Source organism: Phocoena phocoena, chromosome 19 (genome assembly GCF_963924675.1).
Source record: "Phocoena phocoena chromosome 19, mPhoPho1.1, whole genome shotgun sequence".
Lineage (NCBI taxonomy): Eukaryota > Metazoa > Chordata > Mammalia > Artiodactyla > Phocoenidae > Phocoena > Phocoena phocoena.
Window position 1 is genome coordinate 47,373,686 of NC_089237.1, and position 21,765 is coordinate 47,395,450.

Consider the following 21,765-nt stretch of genomic DNA (forward strand, 5'->3'; position numbering starts at 1 on the left):
AGGGGACGTCTAGCTGGATGGGGACCAGCTTCGGCCCGAGCGACTCACCCCTCAGCCATGGGGTGCCGGGCGCGCCTCGCCTCCCCGCCCGGCACTGGGCGCGGCGGGCTGCTGGCTCTCACAATGCAGGTTCGCGCCCTCGGGGCTGGAGAGGGCGCGTTGCCATGACAACGGCCACCGTGGCGCGCGCCCGGGCACGGTGCCCCCCCTCCCGACCCCCCCCTCCAGTGGCTGAGCGCATCACCCCCCCGCCCCCGGCTGTGGGAAGGGGCCGGGCCAGCCTCCTGACGTCGGTGCGGGGCTCGGAAGATGGCTGCAGAGCCCAGCACCGGGCAGTGGCTGCGGCGGCGGCGGGCGGGGAGCGCGGCGGGCGGGGTCTCCTCCTGGCGCTTGGGGCGCTGAGCCGAGAGGCGCGGAGGCAGCGAGGGCGCGTGGGGGGCTTAGGCGGCCGCTGGGCACCACCTTCCCGTCAGCCGCCGCACGATGGGCAGCGCGGAGGACGCAGTCAAAGAGAAACTGCTGTGGAACGTGAAAAAGGAGGTAAAGTCGGGGTACGGACCCCCGGGGGCTCGCGTCCCTGTCCGCAAGGCCCAAGGGACAGAAAGATCTGCGCCCATTCCGGGGCGCGGGCGCTCGCTGGCCTTGGGCGGGGGCGGGGTCCTGGACTGGTTTGCGGTTTCCGCCCCACTCCCGGATCAGGGGGCAGCTCTCCTCGGCCCCAGGGGCTAGGCCGGCGCTTCAGGGTTAGTTTGCTCCGCGATCCCGCAGCTCCCCGCCCTGTGAAGGCAGCAGCTCTGGGAGACCGAGGTCGGGGGAGGGGTGGCGGCAATTTCTGGAGAACCCGAGCTGCCCATTCATTGCCTGCGCCGCCTGAGGAGGGGGCGGGGCCCCTCGCAGGCCTCCTAGAGCGCTAAACGGGTGACTTGGGGGTTTAGCTCCGGTTTGCCCTACACCCCATTCAGTTATCTTTCTGGGAACCGAGTCTCGGCTGCAGGAGGGTTCGCCGCACACCTCACTGCTTCTCACTCCACGCCCACCTCCCTACCCAGAGGCCAGGGGGTGTTTTGAGAATGGTTTTTAAGACTCAAGATTATTTTCCTCTTTTGAGGAGTACCCCCGCCCACGTCAGAAAGAGAAAAAGTCCTTCTCTGTACTAATGTCCTTTACTTTGACCCTGCCCTAAAAGCCATTTCAATTTCATGGTGGTGATGGTGGGGGATGTCCGTATGACTCACCCGCAAATGAGAGCTGGAGAGTTCAAACCCACAGAGTGGATTAGAATGGATTAGGCCTCTGGATGGAGCCACGAACTCCTCCCAACCTACCTCTTTGTCTGCCAGATGTGTAAACTCGATGAGGGCAGGACACCCATCCGTTTTGTCCAGAACTCTGTATCCGCATAGGCACTCAATGACTATTTGGTAAATAAATCTGCTGATCTTGGAGACTGCAAAGTCTGATGGGAATGCATAAACTTTGGGATAGTCTGGACCAGGTCTTTGTGACCTTGAGTAAGTTACTTAACCTCTCTGAGTCTCAATTTCTTCATCTCTAAAATAAGGATAGTGATATTCACCTCATATATAAAAGTTTACCATATTGGTTCCTTTACCCTTTCCTAGAGTTTCAGGACTGGAGAAGACTCTGGGTTCTTATAAAATCCTGGAAGGCTCTAGATCGTTCTCCCGCATTAATTATGGCCTGGCTATTGTGTCCTAACTTTTGTTTCCTTCCCTTCTGTTGGCAAAGAAGTAGTTGAAGCCATCACCTTTTCCAGCTGTGTGTGAGAAGCTCTATTGTGCCTTTGCTGTGAAGTGGCCAAGTGAGAGGTTTTTTAGGCCAGGAGTACATCAAATTAGAATTTAAGCCCCAACTCTGGTCTCCCCAAGGAAAAAACAAATCTCAAACCTCAGTAATTATCCTCAGGAAACAAATAGTCTAGTGACAGAGACTTATATGAACAGTATAAACGAGAACAAAAATGTAGCCATACCCAAACTATGGGTACATGTGCTAGGATTGTTGTTCTGTTCCAAATTTGGGGTTGTTCAGGGATGATGGGAAAGATTTGGGGGAAAGGCAGTATTTAGAAGGCTGTCTGTACTACTCCCAGAATGATTCTTTTTTTTTTTTTTTTTGCGTTACGCGGGCCTCTCACTATTGTGGCCTCTCCCGTTGCGGAGCCTGCAGGCTCTGTGGCCATGGCTCACGGGTGCAGCCGCTCCGCGGCATGTGGGATCTTCCCGGACCGGGGCACGAACCCGTGTCCCCTGCATCGGCAGGCGGACTCTCAACCACTGCGCCACCAGGGAAGCCCCCAGAATGATTCTTAAATAAATGTAAGAAATGTCCAGAATATGCCACAGCTATGTGTATTACCTGACAGAGGTTGACCCGCTCTGAACTCTTAGTTCCCTTCCCCCTTCAGTGCTTGATTTCAAGAGAAATAAAATCCTTTCTTGTCCTACAAGTAGGGACAGTGCGGGTAATTGTAGGCAAGTCTGGCCTTTCATAAAGGACTTTTACTATAATTCTTTTTTTTGGCTGTGTTGCACAGCTTGTGGGATCTTAGTTCCCCCGTCAGGGATTAAACCTGGGCCCCAGCAGTGAAAGCGCCGAGTCCTAAGCACTGGACCGCCAGGGAATTCCCAGGGTATCTATAGGTCCTCGTAATCCAAAAATCTGCCCCAACAGCCTGCTTCAGATGCCTGCAGGTCTTTGAGCTGTGACATTATGCTCTGTTTAATGCAAAACCCCTTGGGAAGTAATCTAGGAAGGTTTTAATAGTTTAGAGTGCAGGCTCTATTTACAATCGCCAGGACATGGAAGCAACCTAAGTGTCCACTGACAGATGAATGGATAAAGAAGATGTGGCACATACATACAATGGAGTATTACTCAGCCATAAAAAGAAACGAAATTGAGTTATTTGTAGTGAGGTGGATGGACCTAGAGTCTGTCATACAGAGTGAAGTAAGTCAGAGAGAGAAAAACAAATACCGTATGCTAACATATATATATATGGAATCTAAAAAAAAAAAAAGGTTCTGAAGAACCGAGGGGCAGGACAGGAATAAAGACGCAGAGGTAGAGAATGGACTTGAGGATATGGGGAGGGGGAGGGGCAAGCTGGGACGAAGTGAGAGAGTGGCATGGATATATATACACTACCAAATGTAAAGTAGATAGCTAGTGGGAAGCAGCTGCATAGCACAGGGAGATCAGCTTGGTGCTTTGTGACCACCTAGAGGGGTGGGGGGGAGACGCAAGAGGGGGGACATGTGGGGATATATGTATATGTATAGCTGATTCACTTGGGTATAAAGCAGAAACTAACACCACTGTAAAGCAATTATACTCCAATAAAGATGTTAAAAAAAAAAATAGAGTGCAGAATCGATCCGATCCACCTTTACCTAACCGCTAACCATGAGCACTTTGCAGCAGGGAGGAGACTCCGGGTCCTTCCTCCCTCCTCCCCAGACTTCAGAAGCTCTACCACCCTCCAAACCAAAGTGAGGGTCTGGGGAGCAAGGGCAGCATCAGGACACTGGACACAGGACATTGTCCAAAGAATGGCAAAGACTAGCTCTCCCAGAGCTTACTGTGTCTGTAAGGTTTAATGTTGGGATTGAGGTACTCCATCCCTCTAATCTTCAGTATTAGTATTTGTCTCCTGGCAGGTTCCCCCAAGGCATCAAAAGTGCATGGTTTTAAGTGTTGGGAGCAACTAGAACCTCATATACTCCTGCTGGGAGTGTAAATTGATACAACCACTTTGGAGAGCAACTTGGCAAAATCTAATAATACAGAATATACTCGTCAGAAATTCCTTGCCTAAAAATATAAATCCAAAGAAATGAGCACCCGTGTTCACACAAAGACATGTCTAGAATGTTCACAGCAGCACTACCCATAATAGCCCCAAATTGGAAGCTACCCGAATGCCAGTCAACTGGGAGTTGTTCACACAACGGAGAATGAACAATGCACATCCATATACAACATGAACAGATCTCACAGTCACACCAAGGAGCAAAAGAAACCCAGTCACAAAAACTACACAGTGAGCCATTCCATCTATAAAAAGTACAAAACCCGGCAAAAGTGCTCTATGATGTTAGAAGTCAGGATAGTGGGTACCTTTGAGGGAAGTAGTGACTAGAAGGAAACATGGCAGAGTCTGGGGGTACTTTAGGGTGCTGGTCACGTTTTGTTTCTTGATCTGATGCTGGTTTCATAGGTGTGTTCAATTTGTGAAAATTCTTCAAGCTGTGTAAATATGATATATACCCTTTTCTATTTGTACATCAATTTTTTAAAATTAATTAATTATTTTTGGCTGCGTTGGGTCTCTGCTGCTGGGTGTGGGGGTTCTCTAGTTGCGGCAAGCGGGGGCCGCCCCCCGCCGCCGTGTGCAGGCCTCTCACTGCAGTGGCCCCCCCACCGCTGCGGAGCGTGGGCTCCAGGCGCGCGGGCCTCAGCAGCTGTGGCTCACAGGCCCTAGAGCGGAGGCTCAGCAGTTGTGGCGCCCGAGCCCAGTTGCGCCGCGGCATGTGGGATCCTCCCGGACCAGGGCCCGAACCCGTGTCCCCCACACTGGCAGGCGGATTCCCAACTGCTGTGCCACCAGGGAAGTCCCTGTACATCAATTTTAAAGTTTTTTTTTTTTTTTTTAAGTGCTTTCTAAAGAAGGCTGTGACCGCTTACCTTACAAGGCATTCAGAAGCTTTTACATCCAGGTAGGAACCCAAACATAGGGCTTTACCTAGACAGAAAGAAGACTGGGCTTGTGAGCATGTGGGGAGTGTCCCTGAGGCCTAGACGGACGTGTACCCCTACCCGCAGAGAAGGGAGAATAAGAGGGTCAGGTTGTTTATCTGGAGCCTGTACTGAAACAGTTTGTCCCTAAAGGACAGTGTGTCTGCCCACAGGCCCTTCTGCAGCTAAGTTCAGATGTGCAAATAGCATCCCACCCCTGTTCTCTATAGCAGGGCACTTCCTCCTGGGTTGGAATATCTGTACTGATTGATTGGTGGGTTTATAGCATCTTTTTTTCCCGGTTGCCTTTCCAAGATGTTGGTGCTATCTGTACAGAAGAAACTTTGCTTCCTCACCCCTCCCTTTCCTATCATCTACTCTGCAGGTGTCTGAACCCAGACCAGGGGGGCAGAGCCAAGCCGTTTACTTGCTCACAGGCCTTTGGTCAATCAATTAATCAATCAATCAATAACGATGCTGCCCATTTATTCACAGGTGAAGCAAATCATGGAGGAGGCTGTCACCAGGAAGTTTGTGCATGAAGATAGCAGCCACATCCTTACTCTATGTGGTGAGTGAGCGACCGGGGGATAATGGGAGAGGCGTTTAAAAACTGAGGACACTATCTTGGGGCCAGGGAAAGATGAGTCCTCAGGTTTAGTAGCTCTCAAATCTGGCTGCAAGTCAGAATCAACTCAGAAGCTTATGAAAGGGATCTCTGGGTCCCATCCCAGACCTACTGAATCAGGATCCCCAGGGCCCAAGAGTCGACTCTATGTGTCTAGTTCCCAAGGACAGTAGTGCTCAAATTTTAGCATGCATCAGAGTCACCTGTAGGACTTGTTAAAACAGATTCCTGGGTCCCAACCCTGGAGTTTCTGACTCTAGTCTGTCTGGGGCAGTCCCAGGAATTTGCATTTCTAACAAGTTCACAGATGATGCTGATACTGCTGGTCCAGAGACCACACTTTAAGGGCCATTGTCCTAGGTAGTTGGGTTTGGGAACCACTGCTCTGGTTTATCTTTACATTAACTTTGGGGAAGGGTCTGTGCTTTTGGATGCTTTCTGTGCCACATCTATTTTCTTTTTTTTTTTTTTTTTTTTGCTGTACGTGGGCCTCTCACTGTTCTGGCCTCTCCCATTGCGGAGGACGCGCAGGCCCAGTGGCCATGGCTCACGGGCCCAGCTGCTCTGCGGCATGTGGGATCCTCCCGGACCGGGGCACGAACCCGCGTCCCCTGAATCGGCAGGCGGACTCTCAACCACTGCACCACCAGGGAAGCCCCACATCTATTTTCTAATTAATCCCACCTGTGTTGCTCCAGCATCCCAGCTATCCAAGCACTCGATTGCGTGCAAAACAACATGAGTGTAAAGGAGGGATAGCCAAGCCTTCCCACCTTAGAAAGGAGAAAGTCTGTAATAAACCAACGCTTCTGCCTCAGTGTGAACACTTTTGCTTTTGTAGGAGCAAGCCTGTCCCTACACACAACTGAATCTTCTTGGATTTCCAGGAATTTGACCTTCCGTTTGCCATCTTTTTTTTTTTTTTTAATTTATTTTTGGCTGTGCCAGGTCTTAGTTGCGGCATGCAGTATCTTTTGTTGCAGCACGTGGGCTTCTCTCTAGTCGTGGCGTGTGGGTTTTCTCTTCTCTAGGTGTGGTGCGCAGGCTCCAGGGCGCGTGGGCTCTGTAGTTGTGGCGCGCGGGCTTAGTCGCTCCGCGGCATTCGGGATCTTAGTTCCCTGACCAGGGATCGAACCCACGCCCCCTGCTTTGGAAGGCGGAGTCTTTACCACTGGACCACCAGGGAAGTCCCCCATTTGCCACCTTTATGTTGTTTTCCTTGGCCTCTGAGATTGGTGTTCATTGAAGGGAGGTTGTGCATTTCTGAGGTGAAGGAATGAAAGGAGGAGATACGGGACGGAACACTTTTGACAGTAGCATGGTGAGGCCGATAGAGCTGCCCCTCCCATCAGTCCAGCAGCAAACACTGAAGGTCCCCCAGATTCCAGATACTGTTCTCCAGGTAGGGAAACAGCAGTGGCAAGATGGACAGCGTCTCTGCCCCGGAGGATTACATTCTGTGGGCAGAGAGACAGAAAACAAATGTACACGTGAATATATCCTTCAATAACAGGTGTGGCAACAGCTACGGAAAAAAAAAAAGAAATATGGGAGGGCGACTGGGGAGAGGCAGCCTGTGAGCAGAGCCCGAGTGACAGACTGAGGGTTCAGACAAACCCTGGTGCTCTGCTTACTTCTCAAGTTGTTTTGGACAAGTTTCTTAACTTCTGTCACAGTTTGCTCCTCTAAAAACACGGTGGTGATTCCCAACTTAAGGAATTTTTGTGGGTATTGAGATGATACATGTAAAGGTTCCTAGCATTGTAAGAGATGAGAAAAATGTCTGTGTTTTCTCCTCTTTTGGATGTTAAGCCTGAAGCTAGGTTTGCAGGATTTGAGGTCCTACTATCTCCCTTTCGGGTAAGTTTCCCTGGTTCTTTGAGATGATATAACGATTCTCAGGTTTGCAGGAGTAGTCTGATCCTACTTTTCTCGGGCAGAAGCCCTGCTGGGGAAAAGCATAGGTGACTTTGACGAGTACTAGAACCCTACTCCCTTCCACCTGTGCTGTGTTCCCCTGACGTCAGCCAGTGTCTGTCATTGTCACCAGAAGGGCTCTACTGGTGGCCAATTAGTCATGGCATGGTGCTAGGCTTCGTCCAGAGCACACACAGCAAACACAGAAAACAGAATAAAATAGCACAGACAGCTTGTGCCTGGGTGCCACATGTGGGCGGCCGTAGGTAAATGGGGGAAGAGAGGCAGGGGAAAAAGCTGTTGGCGTCCCACCATCAGGTCCATTAGGGTGAGGAGAAACTGTCAGCTCTCCTCTGATGAGTCCAGGGGCCCCCAGGAAGCAGTAGGCCTTTCATTTTTGCCTCTTGCCTTGAAGCCCATGGCTCTTTCCAGCAGGCAGGGATAGCACCTTCAAAAGGAATGATTCTTCTACTTTCAGCCAGTTTCAGTCACGGAACTAGAACAAGGGTCTATGAAATAGACCCAGGTCTCCAGGGTTCTAAGATCAGCCCCAAAGCAAGAGGAGCCCTGTCCTGCTGGATTTCGGGAGGTGCCTTAGGTCAAAGTGCAAACTTAAATGCCCACAGGGTCGAACAAGAAAAGTCCGGGTGTGGGACAGCAGGCAATGGTGGGGACTGGGGTGAAATGGGTAGCACTTGCCATGTTTGAAGGGGGCAGCCACCACTTAGCTTCTGAAGGAATACTGGCCCTGGCTTGCTATGGCCCTTGTTTTATTTTAAGAGAAGCCAGAAGTCTGGGTTTTTACATGAAATGAACCAATTTTTAAATGCTGATAACTAATTCCCATTAAAAAAAAAAAATGGTGTGGGCTAAACAAAAGGCATCTGCAAGCCTCTGCCAGTTTGCTGCCTCTGCTTTGGGCTTAGTGCACAGTCACGGAAGGGAATGCTAGCAGGAGGGGCTCCCGATAGTACAAAGCTAGGTCAAGCCGGGGCATCTGAGACCCACGGGAAAAGGAATCTTTATACTTTGTTGAAAATGGTGTTCAGTGGTGAGGGGGATCTCGGTTCGGGCTCCAAATAAGGTTGGTTTAAAGCAGTGATTATCGAGACTTCCGTGGCGGTCCAGTGGTTAGGGCTCCGCACTTCCACTGCAGGGGGCGCAGGTTTGATCTCTGGTACTGTAACTAAGATCCCGCGTGCCACCCAATGTGGCCAAAAAAAGCAGTGATCATCAACCGTTTTTCCTGCCTGCATCACACAGTGAAATCATAATCAGGGATTCCTAGGGGGAGGCAGAGAGAATAGACATGTACTGATGGAAAACTCCACTCTTCTGGCTTTTTGGAGATTCTGAAATACCAGGCTCCTTCACCCCCTGGAAAAATGCTCAGAAGTGCATTTTTAGTCTGAAGTGGTCCCAGTCTTACCCTGGGTCTTGCAGTTGTCCCAGCCACATCCAGGATTCAGCTTTGTTCTTGGGGAAGTGGGAGAGCAGAGAGAGTGCTGAGAGAAAGGGAACAGAGTGAAGGCTGTGGAGACTGGATTAACTGTGCAGTGAGTGACCCCTTTTACTAGAGCTTTGTGGAGGGCTGGGGTCCTGGGCCCCTCTGCCCTGCCTTGGCCCCTCTGTTCATCGCAGAGGGTGGCTAGGGGATGACCGAAGAGTGCAGGGCCTGAGCAAGATGAGCTTCCCTGAGCTTCCTTAGAATACAGACATTTGAACCGGAAACAGAACCTTTCTGGAGAGCCTTAGAAATGAAACTGAAGAATCCCTGGGTCAAGACCTGGCCCTGGGCAAACCCAGGAAAGTTCCTGTTCCTCAAGGGGAGGAGTGACACTCCCAGGACTGACGAGAAACGTGCGTGTGTTGTGTTTGCTGTGCTTGTTCCTAAACCTGTCTGTCTAGAAGCCGGTCAGGCCCCAGCAGTAGGAACCTTGTGAGGAGGCCTTGCTGGCAAACCTAGCTGGCAGGGAGGGGTTCTATGTGTGCTGTTCTCCTACCACAGAGCAAGGCTGCATTGCTGCTCTGAGGCACCCCCTGCCAGCCGCCAGGACCTGTGTGACTGTACCCGTGCACTGGAGAATAGGCCCAAACCCCACCGTTGGGAAAAGGTTCTTGGATATCTCGTCTTCATCTTGAAAAGTCATGTCAGGGCTTCCCTGGTGGCGCAGTGGTTGAGAGTCCGCCTGCCGATGCAGGGGACACGGGTTCGTGCCCCGGTCCGGGAAGATCCCACATGCCGCCGAGTGGCTGGGCCCGTGAGCCATGGCCGCTGAGCCTGCGCATCCGGAGCCTGTGCTCCACAACGGGAGAGGCCACAACAGTGAGAGGCCCGCGTACCGCAAAATGAAAAAAAAAGTCATGTCAAGTTTGCGTTTTGCTCCATAATATGGCCTCTGAAACTTTGTGCTGCTGAATGAAATGAATGCTTCCTGTTTTTCTGTGGCTTCCTGAACGCCCCGGGCGTAGGCTGTTTATCTCCTGCCACCCCAACCCCCAGAGGGCAAGGTGCTCTTAAATTTTGCTTGTGGGTAACTCAAGGTCAGGGTTAAACAGCAGACTGCCCTAAGTTTCACCTTTGAGCTCCACATTTGTAATAGCAATATGACTGCGCATAGAGTGCCCAGTTACTCTTCCCATCAAGGGGTCTGGGGTAGTTTAGGCCTTAACCGAGGAGCACGGTGCCTCCCCTCCCCTTTGGCTCAGAGGGGAGCATCTCCCTCCACAGTGTCTCTGTTTGTTCCATTCTAATTGGGCGCTGAGGTTGGATTTTAACCACTGGTGGGTAGAAGGGCTTTAGGAGGCCCACAGAGAGGTTCCCGGCCTGGCAGAGCAGGTTCTTAGACTTGTAAACATCTCCTTTTTCTAGCCACAGGCACTGGGGGCGGGACCCAGACCAGCCCTGCCCCTCAGTCCTTAGGTTCCCTGCCCTCCCCGCGCTGATCCGTCCACCTGAGGGTTGCTTCAGAGTGAGGATGAGCTGTAATGGGAGACGGGGGTGGAGTCTGTGGAGCTGGGAACAACACCAGGGCTTTATTAACCCGCTGCCTGTTGCTAAGCGGCTTTCATTAGCCGGGAAGTTCAGCCGCAGCAAGCTCCTCCGGGGAATGGCAAGGAGATGCTAATGAGCTGGGAGAGAAGCAGGTGTGACGGGAGGGTGCGTCCCACCTGGGGTACTGCAGCCAGAGGTATTTCAGCACTTCCTGAGATTCAGGCACCAGCCAGTTCTTACTCTGTCTCTCTTCAGTGAAAGGGATTCCTTCTCTCTTCTTCCCACCCACACTGAATGAACAGCTCATTCTCAGCATAACTGGCTTCCACTTTCCATGTGGTAACGATCCAGTAGGAAGAAAGGCCCTCTGGGAGACTGGCTCCCCTCGCCCTGTCTTGGGGCATGGCTGAGGGCACGTGGTGATGGTCTGTAGCAGAGACTTTGGAGTCCGGCAGACCTGACCTGCGTTCACAGACTGACCATGTCACCAAGTGTGTGACCATGGCCACTTATTCAGCAACTCTGAACCTACGGAATAAGGTTGATGTGAGGATTAAAAGAGTGATGCGGGTAGAGCAGACAGCATGGAGCCAGGTATGCAGTAGGTGCTCAGTAAATGTCATCACCACCAGTGACGTTCTACTTTGTTCTTGAAAGTGATCTTTTAACCTTCCCCATAAAGCCTCCTAGAACCTTCTCCAGGATTCCATTTAGGAATCCGTGTTTCTGAGAGTTGTGAGCATCTGGACAATCAGAACAGTTTGAACTCTGGGAACCCAGTCAAGGAATTTGAAAATATTAAGAAATTATTATTGATTTTTTCGGTGCAGTGCAGGTATTAGGTACATGTTTTTAAAAGAGTCATCTTTCAGAGATACACACGAAAATATTTACGGACAAAAATATATGATATGTAAAATTTGCTTCAAAATGATCTAGGGATAAGGGGGAAAGTGGTTGGAAGTGGTATAACTAAAACAAGATTGGTCCTTCCTTGATCATGGCTTGTGTTGTGTGATGGGTACTTGGGGGTTCATTACATCATTCTCTTTACTTTTGTATATGATTGGAATTTTCCAAAATGAAATGGTTTTTTTAAAAAGAAGGAAGAGGAGGAGGAGAGGATGGGTGGAGGAAGAGATAGAGATAGCAAGTGTATGCCGCTTTTTTTTTATAGGGTATTTTTTATTTCAAAAAGTATGTATTGAATGCATCCTTAAACCTTCAACAGGATTCTGGACACGTAAGCCTGCCAAACAGACAAATAAGTATGGAAATCTGCCCCACCTTCTGGGTGTTGGCACTGGATGTTGGATACTGGAGGGTTGGGTCCGGAGTCACATAAATATAGAATATTTTATTATTATTATTTTTAAGGCCGTGCCACGTGGCATGCGGGATCTTATTCCCCCACTAGGGGTCAAACCCATGCCCCCTGCAGTGGAAGCGTGGAGTCCTAACCACTGGACCGCCACGCCAGGGAAGTCCTAGAATACTTTATAGGAATAGATCAGCATTAAACGCTAGTCACTGAATTTTCGTAATTTAATTTTGCGTTTAATCCAACACATAGAGATAGTCCCACCCCCGAGCTGGCCCAGCCTCTGTCCCCAAGTCCATGTACAGACATCTGTTAGTGGTGGAGGCTTCACAGCCTAGAACCTGTGCCCAGGGGCAGCGGGGAGAACAGGGAAAGGGAGCAGATGTTGCTGAAGGGTCCTCCCTGATCCTGGACCCCCAGCTGGAGTCAGGAAGGACCTCCTGTTGCTGAGGCTGCTGTCTTCCCTTCCCATCCTTGGTCTTTTAAACCAACGACAGGGTCCGGGTGGGGGACCTGGGTAGTTCTAGAGAGAGAACACAGAAGAGACGGACGCAAACCCAGCCCTTCACTGGCCCACACCAGGCCAGTCATCACCTGGCTGCCAGACAGTAGGATGGTCAGTCATGCGGTGGCCAGTCATGGTGAAATCCAAAATGAGGAGGAAGAGTAGAAACCCAGGACACTGGGCCCCCACCATGAGGGAGCTTCTACAGGGAAGGCCAAAGTCCTGAGTCCTCAGTGCTGACCATAACCGCTGAGGCGAGCTATGAAGGCTGGTTTTTTTTTTTTTTTTTTTTTTACCGGTATGCGGGCCTCTCACTATTGGGGCCTCTCCCATTGCGGGGCACAGGCTCCGGACGCGCAGGCTCAGCGGCCATGGCTCATGGGCCCAGCCGCTCCGCGGCACGTGGGATCTTCACAGACCGGGGCACGAACCCGTGTCCCCTGCATCAGCAGGTGGACTCAACCACTGCGCCACCAGGGAAGCCCCTGAAGGCTGGTTTTGTAAGAAAAACGAGCGTTTGCAGCTCTCCTGTCCCAACAGAAAAGCTCTACGTGATCCCTCTCCCTATAAGTCACTGCCCATGGGAAATCCTTGACCTTGATGGAGCCACAGCCATGCCTGTCTAGAGCGGGGTGGGGAGAGCTCTGGTGACCACAGCACACGTCCTCCCTCCCCTCCCTGTCCTGCCTTCTCAGGCTGCCAAGGGGGCCCTCTATGGAGACAGGCCCGAGGAAGGGCACCTAGAGTCTTTCCCTTGAGATCAAGACCTAGCCCTTCTTCAGGGAGGCAGCTCCGGATGACCTGTCACAACAGTCATCACAATATCTAGCTGCGTGGCACATACACAACTTTTTGAGAAATTTTTTTTATTGAGAAATTTTATGTGCAGGGAAGCAACTAAATGGTTTAACACCTAAATGGGGATGTAGGGCCAAGGGAGGTGGTGGTGTGGTGTTTTTTAATTGGAGAAATTACAGAACAGTTATGTACAAATGGAAAGTATCTAATAGGAAAAAATTAACGATACAGGAAAGAGAAGGGACCAGTTTGCTGGAGTGATGTCCTTGAGAGGTGAAAGGGGCTGAAATCCAATGCGCAGGTGGGAGGGGTGGCCTTAGAGGGGATCACAGCCAAAGCACCTGTAGGTACCAGAGGGAGGGCAGGGGACGGACACAGCGCAGGAAGGAAAGGCACTAATGCTCATCCATCACCTTCCATGTTCCGGGTGCTACAAAGAGCCCTGTGCCCCTCTGCACAGGCTGTTGCCTTTAGTCACTCAGCACCCCTTGAGGTGGGACCTGTTCCTTTCCCTCCCTGCAGGTGAAGCTCAGAGAGACTTAGTGCTCTGCACAAAGTCAAAAAGCTAGTAAGGAAAGGAACCAGGGTTTGAACCCACACCTGTCTGACTCTAAAGCCTGCGTTGCCCAGGGATGGGTCCCCCTGTGAGGCCTACCCAGGAGTGGAGCCTGGAGGTGTGGGGCCTTGAGGAGAAGTTGGAGGCGTCGCTTGGATCACCAAACAGCGGACTCATGATGTCCAGAGATACTCTGGGAGACGGCGGGTCTCTTGTCGAGCTGGGTGAGGCTGGCAGTGGCCTGGTTCCCTGGCAAGCCAGTGTGAGCACATGCAGACTCTGCCCTGCATCCCCAGCAGGGCAAGGAAGATGGGTATGTGTGGTATGAACTTCATTTCTCTCACTTGCTTGGTTCCAGAGTATCAGGGCAGTGCTTTCTCCTCCCAGTGAAAGTCTGGGTGGGAGAGTTGCGTTCTTGTTTCAGGGCTTTGAACAAGGCTGAGTGCCCCCCGCCCGCCCGCCCCGCTCAAAGCTGAAGCGAACCGCCAGCATCACCAGTGCAGGCGGAAGGAAAAATGTACCCTTGTTACCATAGAAATGCTCGTTCCACGTGGAGGCAGCCGTCACAAATCCCTGGTGGAAATAGCTGGCCGGGGAAGTGGGGAGGGGAGAGACGTAGGATGCCTGGCCTCGCCTCTTTCCTCCCCTCACTTCATCCGCTACAAGTGAAATGTTGACTCCCTCCATGGGCAGTTGAGGAAGTTCCTACTTAAAATAAGGCCGCCCATCCTACCCATTCCTTTATCTCCAGGGAGGCCGCTCCTCTCCTGGAAATCTTGGTTTCACCATCCAAGGCTTTTAAAAATTCTGCTCTGAGTAATGTCCCCCAAAACTCCAGGACCAAAACAAGCCACTTGTGGCTAGCTGCTCCAGCCAGCGCTTTGCTCACCTGGAAGCTGAACTCGCCTGTTGCACAGATGGCAGCTGGCAGAGGTGGGGAGCAGGGGACACAGGACACACGTGCTCCTCCCATTATCAACCCCTCCTGGCTCAGAGCCTTGGGCCCAGCCTTCATGTCAGGCTGTGCTAACTGGGTGCTGTGTCCCTCTACCTCAGCCAACTGACCTAGTTCTCTGAAGGCCATTCAGTGGGTCCCCCTATTTCCAGGCTGGGCTTGTCCAGGCCCCTTGGCCGCTGAACACCGTTTCAATGTGGATATGCGTGTGAGAGCCGGGGGTTGTTTCTGAGGCCCGCTGGCCTGACTGAGGACCCTTCTCAACCACTGCTGCGTTTCCTGGCAGCCATGGCTTTAGTCCATTCTCGTGGGCTCCTGAGACACCTAAGCTTGTCCCAGTCCACTGAATTGTTTCTCCGGTCCCTACGCAGCTCAGATCACCAGTGGCTACCCTAAGCAGAGCCCAGATCATCCTGTGGGAGGGGGAACCAAGCTAATCTGCAGACCCTGTTTGCTGTGGGAGCTGGTGATGGGGTGGGTGCCCATGGACAGACCCAGCCTTGCTGAGTTTCATGACTTTCAATTCACCTCCAGGTTGGAGAGAATCTCTAGCATCCTTTCATGATGGAATTATTGTTATTATTTTGAATCGGTAACCTGGCTCAAATATCAAAACTATACAAAAGGTACACAGTGAAAAGTCTCACTCCTTTCCCTGCCCCCATTCACCCACTTCCCCTCCACCTACCAGTTTCCACACCAGTAATACTACCACTCTTCCTTCTTGTGCATCCTTCCAAGTTTTTTGTCCTGATTTTGTTTTTTTTAATTCTATTCTTTGTTTACCCCACCCTTTTTGTAATCAAAAGGTATCATGCAGTCAAACTGCTCTGCATCTTGCTTTTGGAGACCTTTCCGTTATTAGTTCCTGGAGATCATTCTCATTCTTTTTCAGAGTGGTATAATATTATACTGTATGAATGTGCCGTATTAATCTGTCCTCTATTGATGGACAAGGGGATAGTTTCCAGTCTTCTGCTGTGGTAACTAAGTAAGCTTGATTCTGTCTGTAAGCTAGATTCTCACAAGAGGGGTTACTAGGTCAGAGGTTATTCGCAATGTTAATAGTGCCACATTGCCACCGTAGGGGGTCTTGCCAATCCAGCAAGTTCTGAGAACATTCAGTAACTTCCCAAGTCCCTTCCCTCTCTATCTACTGATGTCTCCTCTGTTCTAAATTGGACTCCTTGGAATGGTTAAATCAGTAAGTAAGGAGTTTGCGTGAGGGGCCCTATAAGATTCCATTAGCACTCGTGGTCTCCAATCCATGTAGCATTTGTTGAGCCCCGTATCTTAATAGACTTTAGGGGCATGTCAGAGACTGGTGAGGGACAGTCCCAGGGCTTGTCTGGGCTGTAGTTCACTGCTTTTCCTTGGGATGATGGTGCCAGACCTTGTCAGGGTGGGATGTCCACAGCAGGGTGCTAAAGTTAAAACTATTTCCACTCCTGCCCACTCCGAGTTGCAGTTCCCTGAGCCTTGCTGTCAGTTGGATAGGATGACAGAGTAGAAAGGGTACCCTGGGCTCATCCGGTACCATAGCTCCAAAGGCCACTGGAAGTCCGAGGTGGGGAGTGAGAGGATCATGCTTGTTGAGTCATGTCTGTTTCTCTGTTTCAGTTAGTTCATTCACCCAAACCTTCCCATCCCAACTAGTGACCAAAAACAGTGTTGATTTTTATCAATTAGTACGTGTTTTTCCTATGTGAAGGGATCCAAATGATGTCAGGGCTGTCTCTCCCCTCTTTTGGGGCAACCAGAGTGGCTGCGGGTGGTGCTGGGAACCCTGAGACAGGGGCTCCTGAAACCTTCACGTCACGGCTGGGGACCAGGGCCCAGACAGCTCAGTTAGAAGGGGGATGATTTCGGCTGACTTGGTGCTTTGGCTGTGATGGGCGTCTCCTCCAGGGGCCTCTGTGTGACCTTCTCCCTGGAGAAGGGTGCTTGTTGGTCTGTGAGAGGGCCTCCCTGGGGAGCACAGACAGCTGGAGAGTCGGGCATTATTGCTGATAGCTCTACAACTGCAGTTCTGAGTGTGGTGTTCTCTGTATGTGGGGAGAGGCCAGGGGGATCTCTGTACTTGCATATCTGTAAGTGTCGATCAGTGGAAGTGTCTGGGGTTCCTCTCAACTCAAAAGTCTTAGAGCAGGGTTTTAAAACTTTCTGGGATTAGATACCCCTTTTAGAAACTAAAAGCCAAGGATCCTTTATCCAGAATAAAAACATTCACCTAAGCATGCAGAAACAGACCCGTGATTCTGTGTGCAGTTTTAGGGGGTCTCGAAGGTCTAGAAGCCTATCAACAAACCCTCTTAGGAGAGTAATTCTCAATTATATATTATCAGTGTTATTATATTATTATTTTGCCTACACACTGCACACAGTGACGTGCTCCTTCCCTGTGGGGGACAGCCCTGTGGGAATGCGGAAGGACTAGTATAGTTTGAACAACTAACTGGCCAAGGAGCCCATGGAACCAGCTTCGGAATACCTGGCATAGAGGGTCATTTACTTTGCTTGGAACATAGAGAGTTGAGAAAGATTTTTCCCTCTGCAGATGTCGCCTGGCACCTTGCCCGGGTTTCACAGAAGGAACTTAGGGGCCATGGGGTGAGCGGGGGCACTGGGTGTGTTGTTTGGTCTTCTCTCAATATTCCCTAGTTGCAGTAATTGCTGAGGAATGCCTCCACCCACCCCAGAGAACCCTGAGGCCTGTGCTCACAGTCTTCCTGGCAGGCTGGGTGAGGCCAAGCTGCTGCCTGCATCCCCAGGCTCCCCAGCCTGGCTACATGGGCAGTCGCCTGGGGAAGGTAGGAAAGCTAATGACTCATTATCCCGGCAATTAGTCACGTCACCAAGGCCCATGATTCTCTGCAGGACTGGGGCCACCTGCTGCTGCCCTGGCCTTGTTCAGTGCTGGTTTTCTCCCACTCTGATCGGGGAGTGCCACCCCAGGAAATAGTCACCCCCTTCTTCCAGCTGTGGACTTGTAGCGGCAGCAGCCCCAGGACCAAGAGACTATGACAAAAAGGTCACTCACCTATGTGCCTCAGGGCCACGCAGGACCTCCAGGGACCAAGGGGACAGCCATGGAGGGGAATATGTGGACACTTAAGCAAAGATTCCCCCACATGTCCCATACGCACATGATACCTGTGGATACATCTGTCTGCGTACGCATGTGCTCATCGATATATGAACATGCCATGAAGGAAAGGCTGCAACTTGTGAAATAAAGTCCTCCGAGGCCTGAGCTCCCAGGAGAGGGAGGGGGTCCTGTCTTGTTTCCCCTTCCCTGGGATGCTCTCAGTGAACTGGCCAGCTTCCACATTGGCCCCAGGGACTCTCTCTAACTTCTTGACCTCAGTACAAGAGAAAGCCAAACAAAACTCTTATATAGGTCATCAGTGACTGTCTGTCAGTAACAATGAAGGCAGAAAACAGGTGAGAGCCTCTGTTTTCAGTGATTATTTCCTAAGTCCAAGTTTCTTTTTTTTTTTTTTTTTTTTGGCTACACTGTGTGGCCTGTGGGATCTTAGTTCCCTGACCAACGACCGAACCCATGCCCCCTGCAGTGGAAGCACAGAACCTTAACCACTGGGCCACCAGGGAAGTCCCCAGGTTTCATATTCTAACAACACTAGTCACAGTAAGCTTGATGGGGCCTCAGTTCCTCAGTTCCCCTGTTCCTAAGAGAATGACACCTCCACCCACCTCTGGGGCAGCCTGTGATTCTCCCTCTAGTGTGTCCTCGCCTCTCTCTTCCCATGAGAGGACTTGCAAAAACCCAGCCCTTACAGGTTAGCCATAGAACAGGATCTCGACAAAAGGAGGTTAGGAGTCAGGAACCGACTTGCATCAAGGGCCTCCGGCATGAGGGCTTTACATACTTCATCTCGTGTAACAATTCACACCAGACCTAAGAAGTGTCCCCCATTTCACAGATGATAAAACAGGCTCAGAGCATTAGGTCACTTACCCATGTTTTCCAGAAGTAGCGAGTGGTACCACGCGTCAGACCCTGTTCTGACTCTCCACCTCCAGCACAATCCCTGTCAAAAGAGTACCTGTGAAGTGAGGGGAGGCCTCCTCCCACCTGTGGGCCCCCACCCCCCAACACACCTGGAGGAGGTGAAAGGGGCTGAGCCAGTGTTTGGGGCCCTGTGTCTACGCCCAGCTCTGCCACTCTGTGACTTCGAATCAGCTCTCTTCCCCTTTCTGGGCCTTTCCTTCCTCAGCTGGAAAACAATCAGCTTGTCCTCAATAATGGCCAAGCCCCTCCTTCCCCCACACCTGCACACTAAGTTTTTTAGAATCTGTATGTGCCCAGGGCAGCTCCCCACCCTCCCCCACCAAGCCCTTCTTTCCTTCCTATGGGGCCTGTCTGCTGAAAGCAGAATCCAGACAGAGAGTGTAGGCCCAGCCCCTAAAAACGTGAATGAATGAAGGGAAGCCCTCCCTGCATGGGAAGTAGAAATCCCTCGCTGTTGGCTGCAGGGCTCGTCAATAATTCAGGGCTGCTGTCAGGTCCGGTCTCCGCAGTGGCTTCCTCAATATTTCAGCTCCTTCTCCAGAGCCTCGTTCCTTAGCAACCACATCATCTCTGCTCTACAGGAGGGCTGCCAGGCTGTGTGCTCCCCACATCCCCTGTCCTGTAGGAGGTGTCCGTGCTTGCCCTCATGGGCAGGGGGTGGAGCCACCCATGCCAACTGGCACTGGCAGCTTTGTCCTCAGAGCCTCAGGGCGGTGCTGCATACAGGAGGCACATACATACCAGATGAGAGAGAGGGACAGGGACGGTGTGGCACAGCAAAGCCCCCGCAGGTCCACCCTGGGCAGGAGCGGGGTGGGGCCCGCGGGAGCGTTTTGGAGAGAGGTCAGGGTATGTCTCCGTGGCCTGTCTTAAGCCCGAACCTCACCCCCTAGTCTTAGCAGAGCCAGGGCCTGTCCTCGCCTCTCTGCTCTCCATAGGTACGGGGGAGGGGAGCGTTTCTCTCTCTCCCGCTCTCGCCCAGGCTCAGCTGCTGCTCCCTTTGTGGCCCAGGTGCGGTGGAGGCTTGCCTCCTGCATCAGCTGAGGCGCCGTGCCGCCGGCTTCCTGCGCAGTGACAAGATGGCAGCCCTGTTCACCAAGGTGGGGAAGGCGTGCCCAGTGGCTGGGGAGGTTTGCCACAAGGTGCAGGAGCTGCAGCAGCAAGTAGAGGGCAGGTAAGCCCTGAACCAGCCCCTCCCATGCCTCCCTTCTGCTCTTTCCATTTGCTGTTTCTTGCAGGGCCTCACCTCTCGGATGACGGGCCAGCCTAAGGGTGGGGGTGGGGGGTGGCCCTTTCAGGCACAAGGTCCTGTCCACCACCTCCAACCCCCCATCCCAATCAGTCCTCTGGGTTCTTGTCTTGCAGCTCCAAACTCCGCTCCCAGTGCCACCAGTCTGCGATGAGGCTTACCCCCAAGCCCTCCCACTCCTGAAGCCCACCCCCTCTTTGCAGGAAACCCTTGGCGGGCAACCAGGAGACCCAGCAGAGACAGGGCTCTGCCAGTGGGAAGGCCCCAGCCCTCAGCCTGCCGGCCTTGAAACACATATGGGCGCGCACAGCGCTCATCGAGAAAGTGCTGGACAGGGTCGTGCAGTACCTGGTGGAGAACTGCAGGTGACTGCCCCTCCCTGAGCCCACCCCTCCCTGTGCTGGACTGCCCACCACAGTCCCTAGGCCTGTGCCATCCCCCCGTAGCATCCCGAAAGCAGAGACCACACCAGGCACCCCACAAAGCTCTGTCCTTGTGGACTCATTTCTTCTTGGTAACTGACATGAATTTGATCCTTGTGGGGATGTATCTCCTTGGTGAGCTTGACGGCCATGGAATGAGTTCTGGAGCCCCAGTGGTCACCCTGTCTGTCTCTCCCCTGGCAGCAAGTACTACGAGAAGGAGGCGTTACTGGCAGACCCTGTGTTTGGCCCCATCTTGGCCTCTCTTCTAGGTAAGCCTAGTAGCAGACAGGCCTGTGCTGGGCCAGTGGGGGCTCCAGGGCAAGTGCTGAGGGGGCACCCCTGAGCTGGCTGTCCCTGTCTCCACAGTGGGACCCTGTGCCTTGGAGTACACCAAGCTCAAGACAGCCGATCACTACTGGACCGACCCCTCGGCTGATGAGCTGGTCCAGAGGCACCGTATCCGGGGTCCCCCAAATCGCCAGGACTCCCCTGCGAAGCGCCCAGCCCTAGGAGTAGGTGTCACTCTTCCTCACCCTGTGCTCACCCAGGATATGCCCCTGGGCCTTTGGGGAGGAGCAGCTGGGCTGTGTGCTCCTGGCAGATATAGGCTGGGCCTCGGAGATGCCCAGGGTAGTGGCCACCCCAGGAGAGCCTTTTCCCCACACTGGCGCTCACATAAATGCCAGGAGCACAGAGCTGGTCCGTGGCTGAGAGCAAACTGGGGACAGGAAGGACCCTTGGGGTCAGCTAGAGAGGGTCTGCAGGGAGGCCTAGGGCTGACCCCCACGGCTGACTTCCGGGGGCTGAGGGCAGAGCCGTGACTTTGTGCGCAGATCCGGAAGCGGCACTCAAGTGGCAGCGCATCGGAGGACAGGCTAGCTGCCTGCGCCCGTGAGTACGTGGAATCCCTGCACCAGAACTCGAGGACACGGCTGCTCTATGGCAAAAACAACGTGCTGGTACAGCCGGTAGGAGAGCCTAACGCCCGGCCCTCCTCTCCCTTTTCCAGAGGCACCAAGACCTCCAGCCACATTCATGCCTTTTCCCAGGGGCTTGACTAGAGAGAAGGGGGAGAAGGGCCCCACCCGCTACTTCACTGTTTCATAGCCTCACGCCCAGCCTTGAGCTGGCAGGAGCCAGGAATGGCATCTGCTCTGGCCAGCTGAGAACCAGGCCGTCCGGGAGTAGGAATGTCAGCCAGCAGGCAGGGTGAACGCCCAGCTTGGGTATGGCTGGCCCGGACACGCCTGGCATCCAGGAGGCTGACAGGACAGAGCCAGTGGCCCCAGGCCAGCCAGGGGAAGGAGGCGCCCACATCTGCGTGTAGCACGTGATGCCCCCTACTTCCTCCTGGCCCCCAGTCCAGGATCCTGTGACTGGCCTGGCCTGGCCTCCCTGCACGCACCTGGAGCTCCTTTTCCGTAGGCCATCCCCAGGAGCCTCTCAGGCCCTCATCTTCTCCATCTTCTGGTGTCTCTGCTCCCTGCAGAAAGGGGACGTGGAGGCTGTCCCTGGCTACCTCTCCCTGCACCAGTCTGCAGGCAGCCTGACTCTGAAGTGGACCCCCAACCAGCTCATGAACGGGACTCTGGGGGATTCCGAGCTGGAAAAGAGGTGGGGGC

The 21,765-nt window shown here is 52.7% G+C and overlaps 1 protein-coding gene across 2 annotated transcripts in view; it reads left to right on the forward strand.

The window, feature by feature from the left end:
• Positions 1–483: 483 nt before the first annotated feature.
• SGSM2 (small G protein signaling modulator 2) overlaps positions 484–21,765 on the forward strand; it is a 35,635-nt gene continuing 14,353 nt past the window's right edge. For both annotated transcript variants that reach the window (XM_065896598.1, XM_065896599.1), the window contains exons 1-8: positions 484–540; positions 5,257–5,332; positions 19,481–19,643; positions 19,922–20,083; positions 20,345–20,412; positions 20,510–20,655; positions 20,977–21,111; positions 21,633–21,757. In XM_065896598.1, the coding sequence (XP_065752670.1) occupies positions 484–540; positions 5,257–5,332; positions 19,481–19,643; positions 19,922–20,083; positions 20,345–20,412; positions 20,510–20,655; positions 20,977–21,111; positions 21,633–21,757 (932 nt within the window). The remainder of the gene's footprint in view (positions 541–5,256; positions 5,333–19,480; positions 19,644–19,921; positions 20,084–20,344; positions 20,413–20,509; positions 20,656–20,976; positions 21,112–21,632; positions 21,758–21,765) is intronic.